The sequence below is a fragment of the Diaphorina citri genome, unplaced genomic scaffold (assembly GCF_000475195.1).
Source record: "Diaphorina citri unplaced genomic scaffold, Diaci psyllid genome assembly version 1.1 scaffold849, whole genome shotgun sequence".
Classification (NCBI taxonomy): Eukaryota; Metazoa; Arthropoda; class Insecta; order Hemiptera; family Psyllidae; genus Diaphorina; species Diaphorina citri.
The window spans coordinates 39,807-65,282 of NW_007378281.1; the positions used below are offsets into that span (position 1 = coordinate 39,807).

Below are 25,476 nucleotides of genomic sequence, written 5' to 3' on the forward strand. Positions count from 1 at the left end.
CTTGAGCTCTACATGCTACATAACTAGATACCTACGGGTCAGTATCCAACACACACGTACACCTACCCTATGGCAAAGTATTACAATTTAATACTCGGAAAGGTAGCTCATTAATTACTAGCAAAAGGTAGTTTAACGCAGAGATTTATTCTAAGTAATTGTTTTAAATCAAATGATATTTATTTTCAACGAGGCGCTTTAATTTTGATGAATAAGATAACGTGGATCATACAATAAATATCTATTGTTTTAAATCAAATGATATTTATTTTCAAAGAGGTGCTTTAATTTTGATGAATAAGATAACGTGGATCATACAATAAATATCTAGTGTCAATACTTAAAATTAGTCACAGTGGACATAGTGGCACTCAAACTCAGACTGTCTGACGGTTTGAGCCTGACTGGCTGGCCCAATCTATTCTTACCTATACTTTTGTTTATTACGTGTGCGAAGCCTTGTAAGTTGTAAATCATCTCGGTAATCTGGTAGAGAAATGACAGTCGAAACTTGTACCTACTTAAGTACATTGTAGACACCTATAGTGTGAACAATTGAACATATTGAGACCCAGTAGGAGAATAGGTTATGGGTTATACAACGGGGTTTCCCCTTCAGGAAAAAAGGTAGGAAAGGAAATGATTTGTAAAAACATGAAATTGGGAAGAAGAAAGGTGACAAAAATCCTATTGTGACTTTGGTTTGACAATTTTATTGGAAGGGTTCATTTTGAAGTTCTTTTTTTCCTCATTCCATTTCAGAAGGTCATCCATTCAATCGTGCCTCTCTATTCAACGTGGGATACGCTGAGGCCATCAAGATCCGAGAGTTTGACTGCTTCATCTTTCATGACGTAGATCTTATTCCTGAGGATGACAGAAACCTGTACACATGTCCTGGAATGCCACGACATATGTCTGTCGCGGTGGATAGCATGAATTACAGACTGCCTTATGCATCCTTATTTGGTGGGGTGAGTAATATCTATTAGACCTAATATGTATATTCACGGGCAGCGCGCTGATCTATGTACCCTCTCAAATAGACCACCTGAAACCAAGCCAGCGTGCAGTGGCGAGGCGATAGCATGTTCAATGCATTAGTTTCCAATTGTCACTGGAGCTAAGCAACGTTGCGCGTGGTTGGTATCCGGAGAGGTGACCATCTTGGCAATCGCGTGCTTTCCCGGCCACAGGACATAGATCAGGGCCGTATTTAGGGAGGCCGAGGACCCCCTCCTTCCATTGGGATTTCATATTTTGATCCTTTACTGTGGGCCGGACTCCAAAAATTCAAAGTATCCACCCTGGAGATTCTTTAACTTTAAATTATACGATATCCACCGGTTCTTTACACTGGGGAGGTAAAGATTACGACATGTCGGCAATGTATGACTTTTTAGGATTTTTACCAGACAGTGCAAATAAGGTAGGTACCCATGTTAAAATTAATAATCTAAAGTCTAAACCTAATCTAAATCATGATTTATTTGTGAAGCTGAGAGTTTCTTCACATTTTTTATGGATATCACAGCATTACTAAAAGCCTTCTGTACTATTTCTGACATATCTATAATTTTTTTACTCTGGTAATGCCGCCACTGGTCGCTAGTCCTCACGAGGCTGAGTGCACCCCGAACTCCGAGCACAGAGCCGAAAAAAACCTCGGCCCCGCCGGGAATCGAACCCGGACCTCCTGCGTGCAAGCCTAATGTGATACCCACTCGGCCACGGAGGTTGCTTTGTTAAAATTAATATTCTTCAATTAAATCCGTCCAGGTGTGTGCCCTAAACAAGGAGCATTTCCAGCTAGTGAACGGGTTCAGTAATGAATACTGGGGCTGGGGAGGTGAAGACGATGACATGTCCAATAGAGTGAAAGCTGCTGGACTTCAAATTATACGATATCCTCCTGACATTGCCAAGTATAGCATGCTGAGGCATCGCAAGGAGAAAGCTAATCCTCAAAGGTAAGCAAATCGCGTGTACTGTTTTCAATTTGCCATTACCCTCGATTTCAATTTGCCATGACTATTTTTACCAACGCCTTAGGGACATTAAAATTTACTTGTACCTAAATCTTTTCTTTTTTCGATGTTATACAACTTTTTTCCACTTGACAAGGACTCAAAATTGCTGTTGGTACCTACCTATTCCCTCAATGAATTACCAAATTGAGACGTTGAATTTCTTCCTTATAGTCAACTTGATCTGTTTCATAAATTAATAGTCAACCGTGTCCTCTATTCCAGATATGAGAAGCTGTACAGCGGACACAAGCGATATAAGAAGGACGGTCTGACTAGTCTCAAATACAAAGTGATAGATACCAAGCAGCATAAGCTGTTCACTTGGTTTCTGGTTCAACTGGGGGAAGTTAGCTGATGGAACGTTTTGGCCCGAATACTCGGTGCCTCATCACACTTGTGAACACTGAACATGAATCATTAAGTGTTCATCACACTTGTGAACACTGGACATGAATCGTTAAACGTATCTATATTCTGGCAAGAAAACTTGCGGAATGTCAAACGATTTCCCCTCTTCTGGCGTCTTTTGGTGTCTGTGAAGTTCGAAATTGTTGGTCACTTTATGCCAAAATTGCCAAGGTCTTATTGGCCATGTTTTACTACGATACAAAATGGAACAAAACGTATCTTTTATTTAAGTGCTGTATCAGAAGACTTCTTGTTGTGACCGGAACAACAGTCTTAGTTTAAACTTCAAGTTGAACTGCTCAACTTTAAAAGTTGAACATCAAACAATCAGATCGCTTAACCCATTGCGGTAAACTTAAACCAAGTTTGAACCTCAGGGTGTGGCCCTGGCCATTAGACACACTAATATTCTTATCCCCATGACCTTACTTTATTGAACCCTTGTTTTAAACTTCATTAATCGACTTCATTAATCGACCCAGTACATAGCTGGAACGATGTAGGATATGTATGTATGTTTTAAACTGAAGACGTTATTTTAGATTTTAGTTTTCCAAAGTTTACCAAAGACTTATATCCCCTAAAAATCCATGATCTCTTTAGTTAAGTGTGCTATTAGGAATTCGGTTCACGCAATCGCCAGTGAAAGCAAGAATGCACTAGGTACCTTAATAGACATGCATATACATGTGGTTATTTAGGTAGGTACATACATATCTACTAGGGCTGAGAAGATCCGAAGCCAGATCGATCTCATTTTCAGCCCTAATATTTGGCTACCAGCAATTATTATTGCCTTTGGTTACATTTTTTTTTCTTTTTTTAATAGGCAAAGGAACAATTCCTCATAGCACATTCGTTACCAATTCAACTTTTATTCCTCTTTTATTATCTATAGTTTGTTTGTATCCGTGTTGTGTCAACACATCTACAAAGTGCTAATCATTGTGGTCCTTGCTTTGGTTCTGATAGAGTTCACATTCAGTCTGCTGAGTGAGACCCACAACTTCTACATGCATCCATTCTTGACTTCCATCAACTACACATCGCCCTTCATGTCATCTTCAATTATGTATTTCAATCTCACCGTGCAGGTGATTCCTTCATGTTTCATTGATAAATCAATTTTTGCAATTACAAGTTTCATCAATTTTTTTTATCTAATAAATACCTATAAATAAAAAATATTATAATAAAATTGATGAATTGCATTATGGAAGAAGTATTTCTTTATACCTAATAATCAATTTATTTTTTAATTTTTTTCTCTTTCGGAATATTATGCATGAAATGGACTGAAATAAGCGGATTACCTAATTTAATCCATTAATATTACTTCACTAGACCAACTTACTGATGTATTCTCGTAAGTTGATGAATTCGGATGGGTAAACTTTCCCTATCGCCGTGACTCGGGGTTTCAATCGTACATGTGGTTATTTAGGTAGGTACATACATATCTACTAGGGCTGAGAAGATCCGAAGCCAGATAGATCTCATTTTCAACCCTAATATTTGGCTACCAGCAATTATTATTGCCTTTGGTTACATTTTTTTTTTTAATAGGCAAAGGAACAATTCCTCATAGCACATTCGTTACCAATTCAACTTTTATTCCTCTTTTATTATCTATAGTTTGTTTCTGTGACCTATTCGTAATTTTTACTTAAATGTTTTGTTTTAATATTCCTTTATTGTTATTATTATTTAACCATGGTGGGTATTTTCCTTTTCTTTTCGGAAAGTTTTATATTATTAGTGATTAGTATTCTATAGATGGAATATATTTTTGTTACCACTTTATTCGACCTATTCGTATTTTTTACTTAAATGTTTTGTTTTAATATTCCTTTATTGTTATTATTATTTAACCATGATGGGTATTTTCCTTTTCTTTTCGGAAAGTTTTATATTCTTAGTGATTAGTATTCTATAGATGGAATATATTTTTGTTACCACTTTATTCGTAAATATTGTTAAGGTAATTTTGCTATATTTGATTTGTGTATTCCACTAATCCCATTGGCTGCAAGCCATCTTATATCTGGAGTTGTCCTAATATTGAACAAAATCATTTACCACACATGACAGGCAGTGTCTACTTAGGTTTTTCTCATTTTACCACCTTTACCTGCAATTAGGTGCACATTTTTGCACCAGCCAAGTTTTTATTAGAATATACCATGCCAAAGTAAAATCAAATTAGAACATGTACATAATTACTTACATACCCCACCGGATAAATATACAACAGTGAATAAAACCAGTAATTTAATTATTGAAGAACTATGTAGTTTAATGATTTATACTTTATTGTCAAGTTATTTCCCTAGAATCCCTAGATTATTCGGGATTTCTGGAATGTAGTATAATCCAGATTTCCCAAATAAAACAATGTACATAATTAATTACATATCCCACCGGATAAATATACAACAGTGAATAAAACCAGCAGTTTAATTATTGAAGAACTATGTAGTTTAATGATTATTTTTGTTATATTTCTACTTTATTGTCAAGTTATTTCCCTAGAATCCCTAGATTATTCGGGATTTCTGGAATGTAGTATAATCCAGATTTCCCAAATAAAACAACAGGGATGTATTGGAGTGAGTCCTGATGGGCAGTTTATTTATTACTTTAATTATTATTCATGTGCAATATTAAAAAATGTTATTATTCTTCTTTGTATTTCAGCCTTGGAATATTTTTACTTTTAAATAAGTAATGGACATATGATCTGTTTTATACAGTCATGTTTTTTTTTTTTTTTTTTTTTTTTTTTCTTTTTTTTAATTATAATTATTACTTTTTAGTCCGTCCTTCCTTTATTATTACTTCATAATAATAAAAGGTATAGTGAACGGACTATTGTATTCGCTTCAGTGTCTGTCTGTCTGTTTGTGTGTCTGTTCCATAGAAGGACTTATCCAAACCTGGTCGACCTATATATTATATCAAATTGAGGTCTTTTTACCAGGAACACGAAAGTGGTGGTGCGAATTTTGTCCAGAAAACCAAAAAAAAATCAAATTAACTGGTTTTTGGGGGATTTTTTTCACATTTTGTCACACAAATGAGCTCTGATCTTGAAATTTGTCGCGACGACCTATAAACTCAAAGCGAGAAAGTTTTAGATAACACTTCAGTCGGGATATATTCTATCCCCTTGGAACATGATTTTGAAAGGAAAAGCGTAGATAATATTATGTACTATATGGTTTGTTCATTTATTGAACTTATTGATGTCTCCTTCACTAACCCGGGGACCACGGTGGCTATTACTTGCTTAAATTGAAGTAAATAATTTACAAGATCTTTTACATTAAATCAGCAATAATAATTTTTTGTTATTTTTTATTTACTTAACATGTTTGTATCAATTTTCCTTTTGAAATGCGCACAGATATACTTAATATTGTGTCTTTCATCTACCAAACCCCAAACCTGTCTATATCCTAACATAGTTAATGTTGACTTTATATCAAAAATACTGAAGTGATGTTATTTTATTTCTTACTAAAGTCAGAACATGGGTTTTGACGAATTAAATAGGTAAGTAAGATACCTAATTGTTTCGTCATGTCCCATTTATGATTATAAATGTTTGTTACGTAGCTAGTGTAGTTAACTAAGTATGTACGAATATTTAGCCTAGTGGTGTCGTATTCCGACCTTATTCTGATCTTTCATAATATAATTATTTTTCTTTTCTTTTTATATTTTTCGTTCAAAATAAATACAAAGTCTTGTTTTTTCCACACGCCCCATTTTATGTACCAACGGAACTCTTATCGTCCCAAAATCGAAGAGCGGGACAGGTAAAAGTCGGACGTTCCGAGAATGAACCTTATCTGTTTAGGATCGAGTTCGCCTCGGGATCGGGCGGGAATCGAACCCGCAACAAAGCACTTTCTCGTTCTCGTTATGTTTAACACAAAGATAATTTGCTCAATCCAGGGCCAGGACCGTAGATAGGGGGGGGGGAGCGAGCCCCCCTCCCCTTGAGCTTCATTTTTCTCCTCTATTGTAAGTCAGACTCCGAGAATTTGAAAAATTTGGGTCAAGGGGGCATAGTCAGAGGGCTGAAATTTCCATTCCTCATCTCAATTTCTTCTATTTTTCCCATATTTCTAAAGGTAGCAGAGAATAATGTAGGTAGGTAGGTACATACCTACCTTCATTTGATCAAGTGGTTTGGGCTACCTATTAATATACCTAGCGACCGCGTAAATAATTGCTTTACACCATGATCGTTTACTTTTCGAGATAAAGCCTTATATTTACGTTTTGATAGACTATCTATTCATCAAAAACAATATTACGATTAGACATGTACTCCACAACAAGTAGGGTTTACTTGGCTTACGTTGACAAGATGTTTCTCTTGATAAATAGCACGGCTTTTCATTGTGATAATTATTTGGAACTTGGAAATTTTCAATGAAATCTTTTGTGGTCATTTATTTGTGCTGTATTATAACGCTCACACATGTAAGTTGAGATGTGGTTCTGTGCTTATGCTATATTTTTACGTGTTTACGCGAATACAAAACTTATTAGGTAGGTATGTATAAAATAATCAGTTTGGGAAAATCTGGAAGTAGAGAGGCCCCATTCTTGGGCCCTGTAACATGGAATACTGAGGTTAGTGGTTACACACAGCGCTAGGGTAGACTTGAAATCAATTTTTTGATTGTCCGTTTATATTTTTCTTTCCTTCAAGCCTAGCTGTGTATACCAAACGCCTGAGTCTTGACTAATTTTACAAATTACCGGGCGACGCGTAGCACTTCGAACTCTTGACATTCGCGCGCCTCCCGGTACGCTTGGTTACGTTTTCTTTTTCTTGTCCATTGTAGGTGGTTATACCTACGCAATTTTTACCTAAACAATGTAGATATTTCGCGTTACATACGTCTCTTTTGCGTTTTATTGTTGCATATTATTTTAGGGACTCCCAGATGTTGGAGCAAACAACAATGCAAATAAACCCCAGCCCGGTCCTAATAAACCGCAGCCAAGTCCTAATAAACGACCCATTCCACTATGGACATGTAAGTACTCTGGCTCAACTCTCAGCAGAGGGATCGGATAGACTTCAATTTCTTACTTCATAAAAGTGTCTCTGCCCTGCTCACTTCAAGTACTATAGTTGAGTTTGTGTATTATTTTATTAGGAGTGTACAATGCCTTCAGACATGAAATTGAGGTATGTAACATCATCTTTGAATGCCTGATAGTCAAGCAAATGCCATATTATTCCATGTTGCACAGCTAACCCCTGGGTTTAAGGTTTCCTGCTTCCTCTGTTGCTGTATTTATGGGCATTTTTAATGTGTCTGTGCTTATACACTACTAGCTGAATTCCGTCACTTTGCTCCGGAATCCCGAGGCATGGCAAAACTTGTAGAAAATAATAAAAATACAGTTGCACTGCACACTCCCTATTAGCTGCATAGTTATCAAACTAAAAACATAAACAAAACTCAAAATGTTGTTCGAGAGCGGAACATTTCTCTCCCACAGTCTCTGCACTCTGTGTATTTCTTATGGAGATTTTAGCGATCAAAAATTGATCACATCTCAGGATCGGTTTAGATTTTTGCAAAATCCTTTCTTATTGCACACCTAGACCATAAAAGGAATATTCCTACCAAATTTCAGCTTTTAAGCAAATCGCGTGTACTGTTTTCAATTTGCCATTACCCTCGATTTCAATTTGCCATGACTATTTTTACCAACGCCTTAGGGACATTAAAATTTACTTGTACCTAAATCTTTTCTTTTTTCGATGTTATACAACTTTTTTCCACTTGACAAGGACTCAAAATTGCTGTTGGTACCTACCTATTCCCTCAATGAATTACCAAATTGAGACGTTGAATTTCTTCCTTATAGTCAACTTGATCTGTTTCATAAATTAATAGTCAACCGTGTCCTCTATTCGGAAGTATCGGGTTCGAACCCCAAGTCCCCTAACCACAGCAGTCTAAACAAGGTCTTGTATACAACATACACATGTACTATATATATTTGATGGGATAATACTCAAGCGAGCAAACGTCCGGTAAATACGTACATGAGTGAAAACCAAGTAGGTATGTACTGTCTGAAATTTGGGCCCAAAAGTTAATAGTACCCAGCAGATTAAATTGAAGGGTTATCTCTCATTTAGCATAATAAGCAGTGTTTTTTTATTCTTGAACAGCACTTTCTCCTCAAAGTAATCACCCCCATTGTGGAATGAATCTCACTACAAAATAATTCCCTTTAAATTTAGAATCATTCCATTTAAATCACATTTCATTTCCTTATTTCAGCAGGAAAGATTCTCACCTTACTGATTGTTCTATGCATTGTGATTGGTGGGTTACTATTTTGTTGCTGTTTCCAATTTTCCTGCTCGGTCACGATTCGGAATTTCACAGAGGAAAATACTGCCTTGCTCAACAAACCAAACAAGTCATCCCGAAAATACGAGTCTGATAGTAAGTACAGTCGAACCTGTCTAAGTGGGAATCCAAGGGACAGACAATTTTTTCCCACTTATCCAGGTTTCCCAGTTAAAAAAGTGTCCTACTTAGAGAGGTTGCCATGAAGGGGCCACAATTTTTTTCCCAGTTATCCAGGTTTCCCACTTAGACAGGTTTGACTGTATGGCTATTCTCCGAATTCGGCTTTTGCAGCAACCGACTCAAGGTACCCCAGTACATCTTTTATACAAAAATTCTAGCTTGAGGGAAAAACTAAAAATGATATACATTTGATTTTCAATAAAAACCATATTCCATTTGTCTGATTACAGCTCAACTTGAAAGATGGGAGTGAGGAGTGACTCTTTAATAGCTTACTCCAAAACATCAGTGTCAACTTTAATAATCACCCTAGACATGTGTGGCTAGCAATAAAATATAAGTAGGTAAAATATTTTAATTAAATAATAATAATAATAAAATGAATTAAACAAATTGCTGATTAACAAATAATCATGGCTTAACTTTTTATTTGTAATGAAAATATACAAAATCACACACATACACTCCACCTCCTTATCCTCCTCTGGATGTAACAGAGACTTGCCATACTCGGATGGTGTTGTCACTGTATCCAGCAAACAAGGTTTGTCCATCGGTAGACCAGGCCAGAGACAGACACATTGGAGGGTCAGCCTTGGTGGACTGAGATACAACATCGGGTCTAAGTTCTTCAACCATTTTCTTGGTTTCCAAGTCCTATGAACAGAAGGGAAAATTTTTGTTAGTAAAAGCAAAAATTTGAGCCAGGGTTTTTGAGTATTGTGATAAATGAAAGTGCAAACAAGTGGGGGGGGGGAAATGTAGACAAAAGTTAATATTTTGGGTTGCAGTGACATACAGGTTAAATGGCTGATAGTCATACTTACACCAATACCAAATGGTCTTCAATCTTGTCAGCTAAGTTAATTTCATACCTACACAAAAAAAGAGGGTAGGGTAATGATAATGAAATGATATAGGGAGGAAGAAATGAAATATCTTACCCAGATCTTGACACTGGGTCCATAGGCAGCACAGAGCCAGTATCTGTTGGGGTTGAACACTGGACATGAATTGTCAAGTGTTCATCACACTTGTGAACACTGGACATGAATCGTTAAGTGTTCATTACACTTGTGAACACTGGACATGAATCATTAAGTGTTCATTACACTTGTGAACACTGGACATGAATTGTCAAGTGTTCATCACACTTGTGAACACTGGACATGAATCGTTAAACGTATCTATATTCTGGCAAGAAAACTTGCGGAATGTCAAACGATTTCCCCCTTCTGGCGTCTTTTGGTGTCTGTGAAGTTCGAAATTGTTGGTCACTTTATGCCAAAATTGCCAAGGCCATATTGGCCATGTTTTACTACGATACAAAATGGAACAAAACGTATCTTTTATTTAAGTGCTGTATCAGAAGACTTCTTGTTGTGACCGGTGGCGTCTTTTGGTGTCTGTGAAGTTCGAAATTGTTGGTCACTTTATGCCAAAATTGCCAAGGTCTTATTGGCCATGTTTTACTACGATACAAAATGGAACAAAACGTATCTTTTATTTAAGTGCTGTATCAGAAGACTTCTTGTTGTGACCGGAACAACAGTCTTAGTTTAAACTTCAAGTTGAACTGCTCAACTTTAAAAGTTGAACATCAAACAATCAGATCACTTAACCCAATGCGGTAAACTTAAACCAAGTTTGAACCTCAGGGTGTGGCCCTGGCCATTAGACACACTAATATTCTTATCCCCATGACCTTACTTTATTGAACCCTTGTTTTAAACTTCATTAATCGACTTCATTAATCGACCCAGTACATAGCTGGAACGATGTAGGATATGTATGTATGTTTTAAACTGAAGACGTTATTTTAGATTTTAGTTTTCCAAAGTTTACCAAAGACTTATATCCCCTAAAAATCCATGATCTCTTTAGTTATGTGTGCTATTAGGAATTCGGTTCACGCAATCGCCAGTGAAAGCAAGAATGCACTAGGTACCTTAATAGACATGCATATACATGTGGTTATTTAGGTAGGTACATACATATCTACTAGGGCTGAGAAGATCCGAAGCCAGATCGATCTCATTTTCAGCCCTAATATTTGGCTACCAGCAATTATTCTCTCCTAGTACTATAAAATTTTCAAATATTAAACTTTTTTTTAACCAATTTTAACATCGATTTTTTTTTGATTAAAAAAAAAATTAATACAAAAAATAATCTAATTTTATACCCTCATATTAAATTTTTATTTGAATTTTAATGTTTTTTTTTAACACAAATTTATTTTTTTTAAAAAAAATTTCCAATTTAAATCCTATTTTTAGTAAAATTAATTAACTAATTTTATTTAATAAAATAAAATTAAACTTAAAAATAAAAATTCTTATATGCAAAAATAATATTAATAATTTTTTTTTTTTTGTAAAAATCAATTATTAATTCTTATTTCTTGATTGTTTAATATAATTTTAAACTCATAGGCAATTTAGAGCGATGCCTGAAAAAGGACTATCTTGATGTGATAAATTATGTTAAATTTAACTCTCTCTATTTTAAATACATTTTTTAATATTAATTAAACCCTTGAATACCAAAAATTCATATGCAATAACACTAAAATGCAAGAAAAATAAGCTAATAATAAGCTATTGGACTCATAATTCAAATATAGAATAAATCTTTTTTCTAATAAAAAAAATTAATTTTATTTTCCCTACCTACATGTTATCGATTATTATATCTTTGTCCTCCTCCTCATGAATAATAATCTGAATAGGATTAGAAATAAATCTTCTTTCATTTGTATTTATCTTAATAAAACCATCAACATATTACTCCTTAGAAAGAACAATAAAATATTTTTTAATCCAATCCGTAGGATCACTAATTTTTCTAGTTACTATCAGAATTAACATAATTTATTTTAATGAAATATCAACAATTAATGCAATTCTTCCCCCTCTTGCATTAACTCTAAAAAGAGGTATGGCTCCCCTCCCTATTTGAACCCCGGATATTTTAGAAAAATTTAATTATTTTGGATTCTTACTTTTTATTACTATACAAAAATTAGTACCTCTTTTTATTATATACTCTTCATGAATATTCTTAACTCCTTGAATTTGTTTATGTAATTTAATTGTAGGAAGAATCGGAGGAATCAGACAATCCTCAATCCGAAAAATAGTAGCATTTTCTTCCATTAGAAATAGAGGATGAATAATAATAGCTCTTTCATATTCTCATTTTTTTTTTATATTATTTTTTTTTTTTTTTTTTTTTTTTTTTTTTGCCTTTTGTGAATAATTTTTTCGTGTAACTCGTAATTTAATACAAAGAGGGAGGAAAATTGGTGATAAATTACTTTGTTTTTAACGTTTTATGCACATGGGCCTATTTTTTAGTTTAAATACATATTTATAATTACCTACATAGTTTTGTAGATACTTACCTACCTACTCGTTTTCCTAATAAAAAAAAGTTCATTCAGAAAGAGGGATATATTCTATCCCCTTGGAACATGATTTTGAAAGGAAAAGCGTAGATAATATTATGTACTATATGGTTTGTTCATTTATTGAACTTATTGATGTCTCCTTCACTAACCCGGGGACCACGGTGGCTATTACTTGCTTAAATTGAAGTAAATAATTTACAAGATCTTTTACATTAAATCAGCAATAATAATTTTTTGTTATTTTTTATTTACTTAACATGTTTGTATCAATTTTCCTTTTGAAATGCGCACAGATATACTTAATATTGTGTCTTTCATCTACCAAACATTTTATTTCTTCATTTTATTTCTTCTTTTCTTTCTTTCAAAAATCAACCTGATTTCCTCTGGTTAGGGACAATGATTTTTAGCCCTAGTTTTCTCCCTTACCTACCTATCTAACCAAAAATTGCCAAGTGCAACTTACAACAATGGTGAACTTGCAGTGAGCCAGGGTGTTCCACAGCTTGATGGTCTTATCCCGACTGCTGGAAACAATCTGTCTGTTGTCCACAGAGAATGCCACACTCAGAACATCCTGAGAATCAACAGAAAAATGTCATTAATTATCTAACAGCATTCCTAAGTATAAGAATCCCTTTCTTTCATTTAGCCAAGGTTGGACTTCAGCTAAATGATGATCTGGTAGGTAGTTAAATGGTAAAAGGCTCATTCTTCTTCTGTTCAGTTCTTCTTCACAACCTATATTTTAAATTTTCTGTGCAACCAACCAAATTAGCAATACATGCTTTTAAAACCTCATTTTACTCCACCAAAAAATGGTAACATTGATAAATTGACTCTGAATTGGTAACATTGATAAATTGACTCTGAATTCAAAAATTTCATCAGGAGAGTAATGATTGACAAGCAAATTATGGTCTTGTTGAAAATATGCTCAAATATTCAAATTTTTGAAGAGAGGGACCAGAGTAGAACAATAAAAAATTGATAATAAAAAAAGGAACGATACATGTCATTGGTTCAATACTTACGCATTGATTTCCATCAAGGTAACATGTCTTCTAAAAGGTGGCTCTTGCTAAGAACAGACTGTTTCTGATGAATCTAAGTGCTCCTTTCATTTGTGAGATATTCAATAAACAACAAATGCAGATGATGCCATATGTAGACATATTGTTTGGAAATGAGACGGTAAATAAAATACCTACTATAGTTTGTTCTTTGCTCATTTTGATATAGTGAGCCAATCTAGTTAGCTTGAAGGGTAGCGCGCCTGTCTTGTAAGCACTGGGTCGCGAGTTCGGTTCACGCCACAGGGCGAACTTTATAAACAGATAAAGTTTGCTCTCTGAGGGGCTCACTTTCTCCTATCCTGCCTTTTTTCAATTTTGGGACGATAAGACCGCTGTTTTTACAGTTCCCTCTATCAAACTTATAAAGATGTACAGGGTATTCCACTACAAAATGATTGCCACAAACTATCTTCACCACCCAGTATTGTGGCCTGAGTATCCCTGTGGTATGTTGTTATCAGTACTTGATAAATTAAATTATTATTTAATGAAGCTATTACAGAAACTGATAACGAATTTAACCTTGAATCTGTGAAAGTTTAAAATAACCCTGAACAAAGAGAAGAATGGGGTTTCCATCTTTCCATGATTGATTGGGTACAGAATGAGATTACTTTTCTGCAATGTTCTGGAAATATCTAGTTTTATTTTTTGAAATGATCTGTTGGGGCTGAAACACAGGGCTGTAATGATGTCATTGTGAACCAGAGTGTGCAGATGTTTGCCATCATTCAAATCCCATAGCATGGCATTCATGTCCTTGCCTCCAGAGGCACAGAGAGAACCATCAGGAGAAACAGTGACAGTGTTCAAGTATCCAGTGTGTCCAGAGTGGTTGATCTTCAGCTTGCAGTTGGTCAAGTTCCATACTTTAACCATACGGTCCCAGCCAGCAGAGACAATGATGGGGTTCTGGTGGTTCGGGGAGAATCTGACACATGAGACCCAGTCACTGTGGCCATCTTCCTGTAAATAAGAAGGCAATGATCAAATGTGATTAGGTCAAGATAGAATACATCACTAAATTAGGGGTCATTTTATTTCTCTTTATCATTAATTTATTCTTTATTGCCTTACGTGAACGTTTCGCATCTCTCACGTTCTTTGGTCCCTAAATTCAATCTCTTTATTTTTGCAGGAAGCCTTAGCTTTTGCAAAGCAGCAAAACTTTCAAACTGAAGATCTTCATGCAATCGCATTTTACAAAAACTGAAGGATCATTTTATTTCTTCTTCTTTCTATTCTTTCTTTCAAAAATCAGTGTGATTTCCTCTGGTTAGGGACAATGATTTTTAGCCCTAGTTTTCTCCCTTACCTACCTATCTAACCAAAAATTGCCAAGTGCAACTTACAACAATGGTGAACTTGCAGTGAGCCAGGGTATTCCACAGCTTGATGGTCTTGTCTCGACTGCTGGAAACAATCTGTCTGTTGTCCACAGAGAATGCCACACTCAGAACATCCTGAGAATCAACAGAAAAATGTCATTAATTATCTAACAGCAATACTACAATAAGAATTCCTTTCTATCATTTAGCCAAGGTTGGACTTCAGCTAAATGATGATCTGGTAGGTAGTTAAATGGTAAAAGGCTCATTCTTCTTCTGTTCAGTTCTTCTTCACAACCTATATTTTAAATTTTCTGTGCAACCAACCAAATTAGCAATACATGCTTTTAAAACCTCATTTTACTCCACCAAAAAAAGGTAACATTGATAAATTGACTCTGAATTTTTAACATTGATAAATTGACTCTGAATTCAAAAATTTCACCAGGAGAGTAATGATTGACAAGCAAATTATGGTCTTGTTGAAAATATGGTCAAATATTCAAATTTTTGAAAGAGAGGGACCAGAGTAGAACAGTAAAAAATTGATAATAAAAAAAGGAACGATACATGTCATTGGTTCAATACTTACGCATTGATTTCCATCAAGGTAACATGTCTTCTAAAATCTTCAACTATGAAAAAAAAGAATAATAAAAAAAAGCTTGATATACATATCCATTCGGACCTTGGTGTGATCTTCAAATCTTCTGGTTGTCTTTCCTGCAGCAAGATCCCACAGACGGAGGGTTTTGTCCCAAGATCCCGACAGTGCATAGTTTCCGTCAGAAGAGAGGACAATGTCACTGATGAAGTGAGAGTGACCCTTGAGTCTCTTCTGGGGAACTCCATAGTTAGTGTCATCTCTGGTCAACTTCCAGATGATCAAGGTGTTGTCTGGGAAACAAATCAATTCGGGATGAGTTAATATCTTCTGATACCTGAACATCTAATAGAAAACTACTTAGGAAACCAGAAATTAACTGAAAATATCACCGCCCATGAATACACAGGTAAGTAGATCGGTACAACTTTCATCTATGTATTCTATGTTAGGTGTCATCTCTGGTCAACTTCCAGATGATCAAGGTGTTGTCTGGGAAACAAATCAATTCGGGATGAGTTACTATCTTCTGATACCTGAACATCTAATAGAAAACTACTTGGGAAACCAGAAATTAACTGAAAATATCACCGCCCATGAATACACAGGTAAGTAGATCGGTACAACTTTCATCTATGTATTCTATGTTAACCTTACCTCTGGAGCAAGACAGGATGGTGTCAGGGAATTTCGGGTTGGTGGCGATCTGAGTGACCCATCCATTGTGTCCATTCAAAGTGCCTCTAAGTTGGAGAGTTTCAGTACTCATTTTGACTTCCGATAAGCTTCGATTTCCAAGATAAATCCAGATGAAAATGGTCCAAAAGTTAGGGATCCTGATTCTGCTGTGCTTGGACCTTGGGGTCTGATAATATTGTTCTACACACAAAAACTCCATTCTGAGGCTTAGGTGTAGGGGCAAACAGCCCTAAAGGTTTGGGTTAAGCTTAAACAAATCCTCTGATAAATCACATCGTCCAATGGAAGGTTGTCTCTCTAGTCTTTATACTCGTATAATTGATCATGAATTAATTTATTATGATGTCTTTTAACATCCAAGAAGACAGGGAAAACTTTCCATTTAAGTTAATCCAAAAGTCTCTTAGATGTGTGTCTATGACTTCCATTTTTTCTTCGCATTTGTTCAATTGCCATCAAAATTGTGGCACCAAAGGCATGTTTAAACTTTTGGTACCTATTTGAAAGTACTATCCATCTCTCATATATGTAATTTAATAATTTATTAACGTCTTTATATGAGAGATATTGCTCTCCCCTTTTGTAAACTCATTCTTTTGTTTGACTAAAGTGCCTCTTGTAATATCATTTAAAATGAATTTCCCCTTGTTGTTTATCCCCTATGATTTTGTTTAACAAAATTAATTGTATGCATTTTATGTTACAAAACAAAGTTGTGTATAAAAACCCAATTGAATAGTGTATTTTAGCTGTATTTTTTATTGTACAATGAAACCTCCCTTAACGGACACGTCCGAATATCGGAGACTTTTTGGGGAACAGAACATTTTCATCAGTTTCTTATGGGAAAACCTCTGAATAGCGGACACTATTTTCTTTCATAGGGTTAAGAGGTTTGATAGAGAGAACTGTAACTCCTAGGTTTTATCTCCTGAAAGTGAAGAGAGAACGAAGACAAGATAGGACAAAGTCAGCCGTTCCGAGAGCGAACTTTCTGTTAGTGATAACAACCGCGAATCCTTATTTTTCCATTTTGGTAGACACCCTGAATCTTGCTGACAATGTAGGTACATATTTGAGAATTAAGACTAAGATAACTACCGTACTCAAATACTCACATGGTTTAAAATGTAGGTACACAGTCATTTGGTGTCTATTGTCCCACTTATCAACCTATTTATTTATTTTTGATACAACGTAGGAACTTATAATTCATTAAGAGAGAAATAAATGGTGGTTTGTAGAATGATACCTACCCCAGATAGATCACATGTACTGATATCAATTAACCACATACCTACTCATGTGTAATACTTTGTTTCAAATACCCAATGGTTTGTTTTCAGAAATCCGTGGCTGTGTGTAGTCAATGTTTGGGCACAGCTGTGAATAACAAATCAGGCCTGCCTGAAGAACTTAGTTCGTGCAGTATTTGTGGCTCGTCCATACATGTTTCCTGTGTTCCCAATGCTTTAGAACTGACCAGTATTCTAGAGAAAGGCAATGTGTGGTGCTGTGAGGATTGTCAGCAGTGTAATCACTGTGCTAACTCTTCTGATAATGTAGGTACACAGTCATTTGGTGTCTATTGTCCCACTTATCAACCTATTTATTTATTTTTGATACAACTTAGGAACTTATAATTCACTAAGAGAGAAATAAATGGTGGTTTGTAGAATGATACCCCAGATAGATCACATGTACTGATATCAATTAACCACATACCTACTCATATTTAATAAAACCTGGTAGGAAACCAGGTAGACAAAGGAAAAGTTCCAAGATAGTAGAAGAAAGTGAAAAAGAGCCATTTCATGACGAGTCTGAAGTAACAACTTCTAGCAAACGTGAATCCAGACCTCGTAGATGTAATGATAAAGTGGAGGAAGATACGGACAAAGAAGAAAAACATGATGAACCCAAGAAAGACAACAGAAGACGGAGTAGGAAGATAGAGGAAACACCAGAACGAATAGACAACGTAGAATCAAGTGAAGTAGATACTCCTGTTGTAAATGAAGAAGGTGCTACACCCAAAGCTTAAGAGAGAAGAGAAATAAATGGTGGTTTGTAGAATGATACCCCAGATAGATCACATGTACTGATATCAATTAACCACATACCTACTCATATTTAATACTTTGTTTCAAATACCCAATGGTTTGTTTTCAGAAATCTGTGGCTGTGTGTAGTCAATGTTTGGGCACAGCTGTGAATAACAATTCGGAGTACAAATACCCCTTTAATGTCGGGAATGTTCCCCTGATAACCTTTCTCTTCCGAATATTTTCTAGACTGCCCAAGTTGTTTCTTTGTGAGTTCTGTCTCAAGTACACGAAAAGTAAAGCTGTGTTGGAGCGACATCGGGATAAATGTGCTTGGCGGCATCCACCTGCCACAGAAATCTACAGGAAGGAAAACCTATCAGGTATGTTAATAGGCAGCATACACAATAAGCCCAATCTGAGGCTTAGGTGTAGGGGCTAGACAGCCCCCCAAAAAAAGGATGGGAGCTTCTACGAAATGTTATTACTTAAGTAGGAGTTTTTAGTTTCTTATTCTTATTTTTTCCCTTGTCCTGAGAATGTTTTTTTTTCTGAAAATATACATTTAGATTCTTTAGACGGAGGCCAATCTTCTACAGAAGCCTATAGCAAAAAATCTTTGCAGTGGTGAATGTGGGATTGATATTTAAATACTTGGGTGTCCGGACTTACTGAGAACCCAACCTCCCTCTCCCTACTTTAGGGCTTTCTTTGCACATGGGGTATCCGGGTTCTATTCCAGGATTGAGCATTTTATGACCAGTAAATTTATATTCTACTCTCTTTTGTCCATCATATCTTGTTTTTCTATCTCTACATACATCTTCATTTATGTTATCTTTCATTTTCCAGTATTCGAGGTGGACGGGAACCAGAACAAGTTCTACTGTCAGAACCTCTGTCTCCTGGCCAAACTGTAATCTTTACTGTGAACTGAAATTTGCAACATCAATAGAAAGTTCAATCCCAATGTTATGAAGATAATGGCGACAGCGTATAACATTACTCTTTTATTTATTCAAATAAAGTTTCTATTTCGAACTGAAATACCTTCTAAAAGTGATTCTGAAGAAAGAATGATGCATTATCTCTCCTTGTAAGCCAGTAGATTGCACAGTTTGATACTCCTAGGGCTAACGTAAGTGCCACTTTTACTCATCTCTCTGAGGGTCATATTGATTTTCTCCCCTTGTATCCTCCATGTATTTTTTTGAACAAATTACACACTGTAAGCCAGCAGATTGCACAGTTTGATACTCCTAGGGCTAACTTAAGTGCCACTTTTACTCATCTCTCTGAGGGTCATATTGATTTTCTCCCCTTGTATCCTCCATGTATTTTTTTGAACAAATTACACATTCTCCTGATTATATCTACCTCTCTCTGTACTATATCTGATTTATCTGAGATTTACAAGCTTAAAATTCAACAAAATAATCTACCTGAAAGGGAGGTATGCATTATCAAACTTTTCATTGCTGCAACACCTTTGTCGGGCACGTCAGTAATGAGATGGGAAGACAGGCCTGTAAATCTACTTTGATTGCAACTCTTGTATCCTAGCTCCAATACTTGGGAATAATCTAATGTACTGACCTATTAAATGTGTAAAATGCACCTAATAAGGTTTCAAGGACTTAACTAGGTCAATGTCCTTGTTTACCTTAGGTGGATAGATTTAGCTTCTCAAGAAAATATTTACATCCAGGGCTGCAATCTTATGTTAATATGAGCCTTTGACTAGATTTACAAGCTCAAAATTCAACCAAATAATCTACCTGAAAGGGAGGTATGCATTATCAAACTCTTCATTGCTGCAACACCTTTGACGGGCAGGTCAGTAATGAGATGGGAAGACAGGCCTGTAAATCTACTTTGATTGCAACTCTCGTATCCTAGCTCCAATACTTGGGAATAATCTAATGTACTGATCTATTAAATGTGTAAAATGCACCTAATAAGGTTTCAAGGACTTAACTAGGTCAATGTCCTTGTTTACCTTATTAGGTGGATAGATTTAGCTTCTCAAGAAAATATTTACATCCAGGGCTGCAATCTTATGTTAATATGAGCCTTTGACTTCTGTGAAAGGCTGTTTTTATGGGAGCAGTTGGAAAAGATAACTACAGTGACATTTTGGAGAGCAAAGCAAGTGAATTTGGCTTGGTTGTCAAGTACCAACACCATGACACAGAACCAACAGGTGAGAATTATTCAAGAGGATATTTCATTATTAATTTTATCTATTTCCTCCTTAAAGCAAAGCATTACCTCCTTGAAGCATATAGTAGGGACTTTGATGTACCTACTTGAGAAAGAAAGAAGAAAAAACTGCCTAGTTACTTGAACTGTCTAAATTAGTGATAAGATAAAACATTTCAATTTTTCGATGATTTTTGATTGTAATTTAATTTATTCATCATTCATCAGGTTATTTACAAACACTTCTATTAAAGAGGCCTCTCAAGTCCAAGGTTATTGAGAAGTAAAAATTAGGCTACTTTTTTTCAGGTACCTGTGCTGTACTCATCACTGATAATGGCAAGGCCAGATCTTTAGTTGCCAATCTGGCTGCTGCTAACCTGTTCACACCAGATCACCTTCATGTGCCTGAGAATAATAAGCTGATTCAAAATGCAGAATATTACTATGTCTCTGTAAGTTTTTGAAGAAGGTGCCATTATAGATATGACATAGAGTGGTTGTAATAAATGCATGATACATGTCCTCAGCTATAATGAGTTACAATGAGATGAAGGAAAGCTGCAGACTACCAAGTACACTTAGCTTCATGCACAATCACAAATATTAATTACCTTCATCACAGATTTATTTATCTAGTATTGATTGATTTTGTGAGAGGGAAATACTTAATGCCTCTTACAGGAATTGAACCCAAATCATTAGTAAAGTAAGGAACCTATTTGCTGATTCACAGCAGTATATTTATTATTGTCCCTATCTAATCTAGCATAAGGTTAATACCATTCCATTTATTTTTCAGGGATTCTTCTTGACTGTCAGCCCAGAGTCAATTTTGGAAGTGGCCAAGGTGGCTCTCTCATGCACAATCAGAAATATTAATTACCTTCATCACAGATTTATTTATCTAGTATTGATTGATTTTGTGAGAGGGAAATACTTAATGCCTTTTACAGGAATTGAACCCAAATCATTAGTAAAGTAAGGAACCTATTTGCTGATTCACAGCAGTATCTTTATTATTGTCCCTATCTAATCTATCATAAGGTTAATACCATTCCATTTATTTTTCAGGGATTCTTCTTGACTGTCAGCCCAGAGTCAATTTTGGAAGTGGCCAAGGTGGCTCCACCAATACCAAATGGTCTTCAATCTTGTCAACTAAGTTAATTTCATACATCATACCTACACAAAAAAGAGGGTAGGGTAATGATAATGAAGAAATGATATAGGGAGGAAGAAATGAAATATCTTACCCAGATCTTGACACTGGGTCCATAGGCAGCACAGAGCCAGTATCTGTTGGGGGGACATATTGTTTGGAAATGAGACGGTAAATAAAATATCTACTATAGTTTGTTCTTTGCTCATTTTGATATAGTGAGCCAATCTAGTTAGCTTGAAAGGTAGCGCACCTGTCTTGTAAGCACTGGGTCGCGAGTTCGGTTCCCGCCACAGGGCGAACTTTATAAACAGGTACTTAAGGTTTGCTCTCTAAGGGGCTCACTTTCTCCTATCCTGCCTTTTTTCAATTTTGGGACGATAAGATCGCTGTTTTTAAGTTCCCTCTATCAAACTTATAAAGACGTACAGGGTATCCCACTACAAAATGATTGCCATAAACTATCTTCACCACCCAGTATTGTGGCCTGAGTCTCCCTCTGGTATGTTGTTATCAGTAGTTGATATTAAATTATTATTTAATGAAGCTATTACTTAAACTGATAACGAATTTAACCTTGAATCTGTGAAAGTTTAAAATAACCCTGAACAAAGAGAAGAATGGGATTTCCATCTTTCCATGATTGATTGGGTACAGAATGAGATTACTTTTCTGCAATGTTCTGGAAATATCTAGTTTTATTTTTTGAAATGAGAAAAATTCTTTATCATTAATTTATTCTTTATTGCCCTACGTGAACGTTTCGCATCTCTTTCCTTCTTTGGTCCATAAATTCAATCTCTTTATTTTTGCAGGAAGCCTTAGCTTTTGCAAAGCAGCAAAACTTTCAAACTGAAGATCTTCATGCAATCGCATTGAAAATATCCAACCTACCTAAACAGAACCCAAACCGGGAAAGAATCACCATCATCACCCAAGGGGACAAGCCTATTATTCTGTCACAGAGTAAGTTTCGAGCGAGAAATTAATGTATCTACAATGCCAGGAACCTATTCCACAAACGATTTTGCGCCCCACACTTCTCACTTTTTACTCCACATGCAGAAAAAACTTACTGTTTGTCAATAACTTTGGTGCGTTGAGTAAAAAGTGTAATGTGAGGAGTGCCCTTTATACCTACATGGTGACATTAAAGTGGCGCGGTGCGGTATACATATCTTGTACTACAAGGAAGCCATAGTTATGTCTTTTGAAGTGAAACGTGAAATCCGATTCCATATTTTTAAACGAGGGTGCAGTATTGTTCATGTCTGTTGTAAGGTAAAACAACTATCTCTTGTGCTTTCAGATGGAAAGACGACTGAGTTTCCTGTACAGAGGTTACCTGCTGAGAGTGTGGTTGATACTAACGGTGCCGGAGACTCCTTTGTGAGTGAAACGTGAAATCCGATTCCGTATTTTTAAACGAGGGTGCAGTATTGTTCATGTCTGTTGTAAGGTAAAACAACTATCTCTTGTGTTTTCAGATGGAAAGACGACTGAGTTTCCTGTACAGAGGTTACCTGCTGAGAGTGTGGTTGATACTAACGGTGCCGGAGACTCCTTTGTGGGTGGATTCCTCTCCCAACTGATCAAAGGTGAACCTCTGAGTGTTTGCATCGAGTGTGGAGTGTGGGCCGCTCAACATATCATTCAAGTCTCGGGATGTACGCTCGTGGGCAAACCAAGCTTCAAACCCAGTTCCAGCAATTACTCGTAGTGTTATGTAAACCAGTTTGGTGTTCACAATACACCATATGTCACCATTGTCTTGGACTCACAGGGTTTTAGAGTTAGGGATGCTGATTCTGCTGTGCTTGGACCTTGGGGTCTGATAATATTGTTCTACACACAAAAACTCCATTCTGAGGCTTAGGTGCAGGGGCAAACAGCCCTAAAGGTTTGGGTTAAGCTTAAACAAATCCTCTGATAAATCACATCGTCCAATGGAAGCTAGTCTCTTTAGTCTTTATACTCGTATAATTGATCATGAATTAATTTATTATGATGTCTTTTAACATCCAAGAAGACAGGGAAAACTTTCCATTTAATGTGTGGGCTGCTCAACATATCATTCAAGTCTCGGGATGTACGCTCGTGGGCAAACCAAGCTTCAAACCCAGTTCCAACAATTACTCGTAGTGTTATGTAAACCAGTTTGGTGTTCACAATACACCATATGTCACCATCGTCTTGGACTCACAGGGTTTTAGAATTAGGTATCCTGATTCTGCTATGCTTAGACCTTGGGGTCTGATAATATTGTTCTACACACAAAAACTCCATTCTGAGGTTTAGGTGTAGGGGCAAACAGCCCTAAAGGTTTGGGTTAAGCTTAAACAAATCCTCTGATAAATCACATTGTCCAATGGAAGGTAGTCTCTTTAGTCTTTATACTCGTATAATTGATCATGAATTAATTTATTATGATGTCTTTTCACATCCAAGAAAACAGGGAAAACTTTACATTCAAGTTCCTCCAAAGGGTGTGTCTATGACTTCCATTTTTTCTTCGCATTTGTTCAATTGCCATCAAAATTGTGGCACCAAAGCCATGTTTAAACTTTTGGTACCTATTTAAAAGTACTATCCTTCTCTTATATCATTTTTTCTTTGCATTTGTTCAATTGCCATCAAAATTGTGGCACCAAAGCCATGTTTAAACTTTTGGTACCTATTTAAAAGTACTATCCTTCTCTTATATATGTAATTTAATAATTTATTAACGTCTTTATATGAGAGATATTGCTCTCCCCTTTTGTAAACTCATTCTTTTGTTTGACTAAAGTGCCTCTTGTAATATCATTTAAAATCGATTTCCCCTTGTTGTGTATCCCCTATGATTTTGTTTAACAAAATTAATTGTATGCATTTTATGTTACAAAATAAAGTTGTGTATAAAAACCCAATTGAATAGTATATTTATTCCCAATATAAGGTACCGTAAACTGAGGTGACTTTGCACCACTTTTACTCAAATTTTTGGATACCTTGTTATAACTTTGCAACCAAATGGTTTCCCTTTATTCCCAATATAAGGTTTAAGTCACCCATCCATTTATTGGCCTTGCTCGGCGTAGCTTAACATAGGTTAGTATATTTAACCTTGAAAACAATCAGCTCTTTTTTCGTTGACTGATAAGGACTAGGTACCGAGGAAAACCTGGAAATCAAAACAAGTGGCGGGTCTAGAATCTTGCACAGTGGAGGAATAGAGATTTCAGTAAAATTAGTCGAAAACGAACCCAGGTTTTTCTGGAAACCCTCTGAGTATAAATAGTATAACACAGATAGAAGTAATTATAGTAATACCTAGTGCCTACTTATACTGCTCGAATAGGACTAAAGAGTACCTTTAACCCAGCAGTAGGCTACTATACCATATTATTGTGGCCAAATTCTCAAACAATGTTGAGAATGGAATACAGATAATACACATACAAGTAATTATAGTAATACCTAGTGCCTATTTATACTGCTCGAATAGGACTAAAGAGTACCTTTAACCCAGCTGTAGGCTACTCTACCATATTATTGTGGCCAAATTCTCAAACAATGTTGAGAATGGAAAAAAAAAATGCATGCCATTAAATTGCCCAGCTTTCCAATCCAAAAAAGGCATTGATAATAATTTAATAGATAAATGATTTCCTTTTGCTGACGACTTTTTTTTTTCAAATACCTACCGTACAGTTTTGCCCGAGTGCAAAGCAACTTGGGAATCAGACAATCAGACGGCTCCGCTATCGAAAGATTTAATACTATTCAGAGTACTTGGGCAAAATATTTAGGTAGGTACATACTTCATATCTCTTTGCATTAAAGATCAGTAAAGTTAAGTATCGTTATTAATTTAACCTTCGCCACTAATGACAAATATGTAGGAATAATCAATGTAGGTACTTGCGCTAGGTACGTACACATTGTACTGG

General features: G+C 35.8%; 5 protein-coding genes and 1 pseudogene across 7 annotated transcripts in view; 5 read left to right on the forward strand and 1 right to left on the reverse strand.

The window, feature by feature from the left end:
- Window positions 1-762: 762 nt before the first annotated feature.
- On the forward strand, window positions 763-10,258 carry LOC103512536 (beta-1,4-N-acetylgalactosaminyltransferase bre-4-like; the record flags this gene model as incomplete). Its single annotated transcript, XM_008477301.3, has 4 exons — window positions 763-974; window positions 1,780-1,970; window positions 2,253-2,479; window positions 10,026-10,258. Coding segments are annotated over 3 exons (536 nt in total), but the record flags the coding sequence as incomplete, so codon positions are not given.
- Window positions 6,767-9,427, forward strand: LOC103512535. Its single transcript, XM_008477300.3, has 4 exons — window positions 6,767-6,932; window positions 7,393-7,495; window positions 8,762-8,929; window positions 9,247-9,427. The coding sequence occupies exons 1-4, from the start codon at window positions 6,882-6,884 to the stop codon at window positions 9,267-9,269; spliced, it is 345 nt and encodes a 114-aa protein (XP_008475522.1). The 5' UTR covers window positions 6,767-6,881; the 3' UTR covers window positions 9,270-9,427.
- LOC103512534 (guanine nucleotide-binding protein subunit beta-like protein) overlaps window positions 9,401-25,476 on the reverse strand; it is a 29,966-nt gene continuing 13,890 nt past the window's right edge. Inside the window, exons 2-7 of one of the 3 annotated variants that reach the window (XM_008477299.3) lie at window positions 16,094-16,262; window positions 15,521-15,729; window positions 14,857-14,967; window positions 14,166-14,470; window positions 9,961-10,003; window positions 9,401-9,673 (exon numbers count right to left, since the gene is read on the reverse strand). In XM_008477299.3, coding sequence (XP_008475521.1) covers window positions 9,491-9,673; window positions 9,961-10,003; window positions 14,166-14,470; window positions 14,857-14,967; window positions 15,521-15,729; window positions 16,094-16,205 — 963 coding nt within the window. In that variant the 5' untranslated portion in view covers window positions 16,206-16,262 and the 3' untranslated portion in view covers window positions 9,401-9,490. Of the gene's footprint in view, window positions 9,674-9,960; window positions 10,004-12,846; window positions 13,006-14,165; window positions 14,471-14,856; window positions 14,968-15,424; window positions 15,730-16,093; window positions 16,263-25,476 lie in introns of those variants that run through there. The other 2 variants (XM_026825977.1, XM_026825978.1) reach the window with 2 other exon arrangements.
- On the forward strand, window positions 13,488-14,838 carry LOC113468786 (adenosine kinase-like). The gene is made up of 2 exons (XM_026825986.1): window positions 13,488-13,622; window positions 14,643-14,838. Exons 1-2 carry the CDS (start codon window positions 13,530-13,532, stop codon window positions 14,715-14,717), a joined length of 168 nt encoding a protein of 55 aa, XP_026681787.1. The 5' UTR covers window positions 13,488-13,529; the 3' UTR covers window positions 14,718-14,838.
- The window catches only part of LOC103512540, a 46,612-nt gene continuing 40,235 nt past the window's right edge, over window positions 19,100-25,476 (forward strand). Inside the window, exon 1 of the mRNA XM_026825975.1 lies at window positions 19,100-19,318. The gene's annotated coding sequence lies outside the window, so the exon portion shown is untranslated. The remainder of the gene's footprint in view (window positions 19,319-25,476) is intronic.
- LOC103512537 lies at window positions 20,262-23,498 on the forward strand (annotated as a pseudogene).

Bases quoted from the DNA above. Each gene is read 5' to 3' on its own strand.
- LOC113468786 (XM_026825986.1), top strand. From the start codon at position 13,530: ATGAATCTAAGTGCTCCTTTCATTTGTGAGATATTCAATAAACAACAA. The intron at 13,623-14,642 runs GTAAATAAAATA...TTATTTTTGCAG, and splicing joins TATTGTTTGGAAATGAGACG to GAAGCCTTAGCTTTTGCAAA.
- LOC103512535 (XM_008477300.3), top strand. From the start codon at position 6,882: ATGAAATCTTTTGTGGTCATTTATTTGTGCTGTATTATAACGCTCACA. The intron at 6,933-7,392 runs GTAAGTTGAGAT...ATATTATTTTAG, and splicing joins GTATTATAACGCTCACACAT to GGACTCCCAGATGTTGGAGC. The intron at 8,930-9,246 runs GTAAGTACAGTC...GTCTGATTACAG, and splicing joins CCGAAAATACGAGTCTGATA to CTCAACTTGAAAGATGGGAG.